Raw genomic sequence first — 6209 nt, forward strand, 5'->3', positions numbered from 1 at the left:
TGAGACTAACCTGTATAAATAAAGGTAAAAAAAAAAAAAATCATTTGATCGTAAAACAGACAAGTTCAGAGTAATTAGAGTTCTTTCCCAGCCGGCTCTCTCATCCGATTGCACTTTGCACGTGAAGGAACGACGGAGTGTGACGTCACCTTGGCGTTGATTGAGCGCGAGCCGCTCCCCATTCCTCAGCAGGTGCAGGTGATTTGTTCCACCTGAACCAGGAAACCGAGCGCATTAACCCGCAGACAGCTGAAGCGGCTTGGAGAGCGATGGGGTTCGGAACCGGGAGAACTGGGTTATCACTGGGACGATGAGGGCGCGAGCACAGACTTCCTGAAGCGTTAAAAGCGCCGGCTGAGATTTACCGACACTGGTCATCATGGACATCCACAAGAAGTTCTCTTCCTGCTGGCAGAGGGTGGTGGAGTCCTGCTGCTCCAAAAGGCTCAAACCGAACGAACCCGAGCCCGAAAAGCAGGACACAGGGGTCAACATTGACCCTGGCTCCACTCACCAACCGGAACCGACCTCCGCCATCAGCAGACCCCTGCCGCCGACACCGGTCGCGGTGCAGCCGGTCCAGAGATACATCGCTCTGTTTGACTACTCTGCTCGCACAGAAGAAGACCTGAGCTTCAACACCGGGGACATCTTGGAGGCCCTGGACAAGAGTCCCGGGGAGTGGTGGATCGCCAGGGCCCTCACCGGGGTCTCGGCCTCCCAGCAGGGCTACATCCCGGCCAACTACGTGGCTCCAGTGGAGAGCATCGACGCAGAACCGTAAGTGTGACGTCACCGCTGGCTGAAACCAAGGCCTGGCGGGTGCTGCCCGTTAGCAAAATATCTCAACAGCTGCTGGATGAGTTTTAGGAACTTGTAGAAAGTCATGGCAACCCAAATCAAGATGGCTGCTGAAGCTAATCTACTTTAAAAGCTTCCACATGGAATTCAACCAGTTTGTGGGGCTCATACTGGGAGTAGTAGCTGAGAGTCCTTCACATCACTCCGCTCTGAGTGATGATGTTTAACATTTTTAACACTCACACATTTTACAACATGAGGTGGTCTATGGCTTGAAGGCAGCAGGTGTGTGTGTGTGTGTGTGTGCGTGCGCGCGTGTGTGTCCAATGAAAACAATTTGTCCTCTGATTTTGACCAACACCTGTGAGAACTGGAGCCAAGGACACCAGAACAAATGGGCATGGTGGGGAATCAAACCCATGATTTTCTGGTCCCAGTTTGACTGCCCTAACACTTAAAGCAGCTCGTTGCGTTTATTAAAACCATGTCTTCAGACAAATATCAGTTACAAACCCTTTCTGTTGCCTGAAGAGGAGTCCTGCAGGGAGGACAGGCTCTGAACTGAATCTTTATCAAACTGTTATTAGTGAATTAACTCTGATTTATTTCTGGACTTTGACAACTGGTTAGTGGTTTCTTTATGGAACCTGTTCTCTGACACCAATAAACTGATAAACTGAGAGATTGCAGCTACTTGCCATAATCCTTTATTAGCGCGCAGTTGATTTTGAACCTTCACATAAATAAAGTTAATAATTGTCCCAGAGCAGGAAGTGTTCCTCCTCAGGTCATAAATCCTGTGGAGTGACAGGAATACGATCAAAGCTCCTCTCTGGTGTTTTCTTTGATTCTGACTTTGTAAGAACTGAGAACCACTTGTTGGGTTTCAGTTTAATGTGTTCAATAGTTGAATAATCTCTGCACAGAAGTCTTCTTTAAAACCTCCCAGTTTACGTACTGGAATAGTTATCCGATGACGTCAGAACTGAAGGAATGCGTCTTGCCCGGCAGCTTGGGGAAGCTTTCTGAGCTGTAACCTGGGTTTTCCCAACACCTTTACTAGATTTTAAATATTTTCCTGAACGTGTGAGATCATTTATGTAGCCCGACCTGTCTGACAGGATACAAGGACGACTCAGAAATTCCTCTGTTCTTAGCTACTTGTATCTTTATCAATGACTGTTGACGGGTCAGAATCAGCTTTTTAATATAACTGTGAAGCCACAATGGTAGTCTGTAGAAGGTAATGTTTTCAGGCTCATTGCTGTGGGAGTGTTGGGATCTGTCAACGTGATTCAGGCTGGACAAATTAACCTCCTGCCGCAGCTGCCTCAAACTGAGCTTTCAGCTGACATTATGGGATGCTCTGAAATATTCAGCCGATCAGTGGAGTTGTTGAGCCGTGATCAAACTATCATACACTAAAACTGTGGTCCCTGACCACTAGGCCAAATTCTGGTACCAGGCAGCACAGAAACAGCTTTCTATAAACAAACCAAAAAAAAGTTTTTATATTGGTCTGCAGGCTATTTATTTGTAAATATAACTAAATCAATATTTGTCTTATTTCCTGCTATTTTTCACGTGCTAGAGCAAGCCTACAAGCTAGCATACACAAACCCTTTTCAAGAGCATTTGCACCTTGAAACATAAGCAGAACAAGTCACTGTTGACCTTGTTGGGAAGAATTCAACAAACCCAACACCTCCTTTACGGAGGAGGGTGGGTCAGCGAAACGTGCACGAACAGCCCTGCTGCTGTAGCCATTCCAACAAGGACTGAAGAACCTGAAACTCCCAACTCGCAGTAAGAACTGAAGGATGAGAGGTCTTCAAATAAGTGGTACGCAGATGTCCTCTGTCAGTGAAGGATTCAATAGTGTTGTTTTTTTTTTTATATATTTATTTAATTAATTTTATTTTATTTATTTAATTATGTAGTGAGCTGGCTGTTAGTTTCACTACTAATTAATTATTCTTAAAACTACTTCAAGCACAAAGAATATTGTTTAACAACGGATTCTTTCTTTTTTTCTAGTTAAATTTCTGTCACGTGACCAAGATAACTTGTGGAGTGGAGTGTATATAATTGGTGACATGAGACGTAATTTATCTTTGACCCATCAGAATAAATGCGGTCATTTATTTAACAGAATCAAAATTTAACATCAAAACATGTACACATTGATTGGCTGATCTGTTTCTGATTAATACACTTGGCAAGTTCAAATAAGACAACAGAAGATTACTGATGGAGAATGATTCATCTCTGAAAGCACTTAACTTGATTTACTGGCGAATAGAAGTTTAAAGAGAAGGGGTAAAGAAGTTTAAAGATTTAAAGATGAGGTTTAGGTGGATGAAGGAAGATGTAAGGACCAGAAAATGGCATCCTTCCTCCGACCCTAGCTCAGCCCGCTGGTACACTCAGGGCGTGAACAACTTGTTACCTGAGCAGAAGATACATCAACTCCGGAACAGAGGTCCATTGGCACGCTACCTTTTCAGCGTCTCCGGTTAGGGTGGCTGAGAATCTTCCGAAGTAGTTCCATATACTCCGTTCAACAGAATAAGCTTCCTTAGAAGTTGAGAGCATTTAATGCTCGGGGTGGGTCACAGCGAGGCAGCTGGGACTCTGCTGGAATGGACGGACCCTTGGCACATGGTCCAATTCCATACTCCAAAGCTGACTTTCAGTAAGAACTGAAAGTTCCTGTACGACTCTCCATCAGACCGAGTCTCATCTTCCAGTAAGGCTGAAAGTTCCAGGAAGACTGGAAAGACTGGGAAGACTAAATAGTTCCAAGAAGTGTTGACTTTTAAAGGGTATCCACTTCCTGTTACTTGGTACTTCCTGATTGGTTAACACAACCAGCAGGGGTGTAGTTTTAGTGATGTCAGAGGGTTATTGGGAATCAGCAGACAGCAGAAATGTTTTTTAAGAACTGTTAGTACAGACAGGAAAATATTTTGAAGAAGTGAGAGACAGCAGGTGCCAGCCAGTTCTTATTTACTGTCTGAGAGTTTTAAAAACAAGGCACTTCGTTCTCATAACTCGTCTTCTGACTTTTGACCGACATCAGGTCCACTCCTCACACAGACAGAAGAGTAAATGCACACTTGCTTCGTAAATAGACATTTAACTTGTATGATCCAAGTCTGAGGTTTAAAAACCATTAATACTGTTTCACAGTTGATTCAAATGAGTGGTTCACTTCAACATCAGAAATGGCATGAACTAAACTCACTTTTGATATCAAGATATTGTAAAATAGCAATGACAATACAAAAAGGAAGAGTGTTCTTTCAATTGATTAATTCAGGATACAATTAGTCGCTTGATGAGAATTTGTATTTCTGGATTCAAATCAATGAAATAACACTTCCTGCCCCCTGAAGGTCCTCAGAGGCAGATTGATGCCGGAGGTCTAGTTCACTACAGTTAATTAATTTTATTTATTTATTGCATTTTTCTTGACTGGAATTGAATGAGTAATGCAAGAAAACCTTAATGTTTTGGTGCAAGATATTTAAATCATGAGGCTAGGAACAAAGTCCATGCTGAATAATCCAGGTATACAATCCAACATTTTTCATTCAGGTCATCTGGACAGTTTCTCTTTTTTTTATGCAGAAACATTTCGCCTTCGATCTGGAAGGCTTCATCAGTCAAGGAAACTCGCAACACAAAACTGATTCTTCCACCAACAGCTTACTCCAAAGTGGAACAAACCAGTTGTGTTGGTGCTAAGATGGTCTCTTTGTCACACCCCCTCCACCATTGCCGGCCCTCTTTCTTGTTGACAGTCATGTCAAACTGAGGCTAGGAGTTGCACTGTAAGAATAGTGGTATATTTTTTTATCTTTCTTTCGATGGAACCAGGTGGTGACCTCAGCCACCATAAATTAATCTTTGACACCCCAATTATTTCAATTCAGTGTATTTATATAGCGCCAAATCACAACAAAGTTGTCTCAGGGTACTTTACAGGAACATTCACATACATAAAAGCCAATTAGTAAAGTTCTCTAAGGAATCCAGCAGACAAGTTGAATCTTGGCTTCGTTGCAGTCTCCGATCCTGAGCAAGCACAGTGGCAACAGTGGAAAGGAAAAACTCCCTTTTTAAAAGGAAGAAACCTCCAGCAGAACCAGGCTCAGGACAAGCGGCCATCTGCTTTGACCGGTTGAGAGGTCAGGAAGGAGAGACAGACCCAACACATAATGGCAGGTCCAGGTATAGGTCCAGGTGTACCTGAAAGACAAAAAAACTCATGTTAAGGATAGAAAAAATAAATTACAAATACAAAACTGATTGAGCAGAGTAAGTAATGACAGAAGTAGAGTGGAAAAATTGTGGTCAGTTTGTCCTCCAGCAGTCTAAGCCTATAGCAGCATAACTAAGGGACAGCTTAGGAAACCCAAGCCACCCCAACTATAGGATTTAGCAAAAAGGAAAGTCTTAAGCCTAGTTTTAAAACTGGATAATGTGTCAGCCTCACGGACAGAGATTGGAAGTTGGTTCCACAAGAGAGGAGCCTGATAACTGAAAGATCTGCCTCCCATTCTGTTTTTGTAAATTCTAGGAACCATAAGTAAACCTGCAGTTTGAGAGTGAAGTGATCTGTTACGAAAATATGGAACAATAAGAGCTGTAATAGAAGATGGAGCTAGGTTGTTGAGAACTTTGTAAGTTAGAAGTAAGATTTTGAATTATATTCTGGATTTGACAGGGAGCCAATGGAGAGAAACTAAAACTGAAGAGAGATGATCTCTCCAGTTAAGAGTCTGGCAGCAGCATTTTGGATCAGCTGAAGACGTTTTAAAGACTTATTTGGACATTGAGATAATAAACCATTGCAATAGTCCAGTCTAGACGTGACAAATGCATGGACCAGTTTTTCTGCATCATTTTTAGATAAGATGTTTCTAATTTTAGTGACATTACGCAGGTGGAAGAAGGCGGTTCTAGTAACGTTTTTAATGTGGGGGATAAAAGACATGTCCTGACCAAAAATAACACCAAGATTTTTAACATTATAGCTGGAGGACAGATTAATGCCATCTAAGGAGGGAGAAAGACTGAAAAATTCATTCCTAAGGTGCTCGGGTCCAAAAACCAAAACCTCAGTTTTGTCTGTGTTCAATAGGAGAAAATTAAGGGTCATCCAGGTTTTTATGTCTTTAAGACATGCTTGTAGTCCAAGTAGCTGATTGGATTCATTGGGTTTAATGGACAAATATAATTGTGTGTCATCAGCATAACTATGAAAATTTATCCCATCCTGTTTAATAACTTTACCTAATGGAAGCATATATAAAGTAAAGAGTAGTAGTATTTCAGGAAACTATACTCTTGAGCAATAATAATAATAATAATAATAATAATAATAATAATAATAATAATAA

The 6209-nt window shown here is 41.9% G+C and overlaps 1 protein-coding gene across 1 annotated transcript in view; it reads left to right on the forward strand.

Annotated features, from left to right (window-relative positions):
* The first annotated feature begins 225 nt into the window (after positions 1-225).
* The window catches only part of frk (fyn-related Src family tyrosine kinase), an 18883-nt gene continuing 12899 nt past the window's right edge, over positions 226-6209 (forward strand). The window contains exon 1 of the mRNA XM_037685719.1: positions 226-780. Coding sequence (XP_037541647.1) covers positions 380-780 — 401 coding nt within the window. The 5' untranslated portion in view covers positions 226-379. The remainder of the gene's footprint in view (positions 781-6209) is intronic.

Source organism: Nematolebias whitei, chromosome 12 (assembly GCF_014905685.2).
Source record: "Nematolebias whitei isolate Nwh7 chromosome 12, NemWhi1, whole genome shotgun sequence".
Lineage (NCBI taxonomy): Eukaryota > Metazoa > Chordata > Actinopteri > Cyprinodontiformes > Rivulidae > Nematolebias > Nematolebias whitei.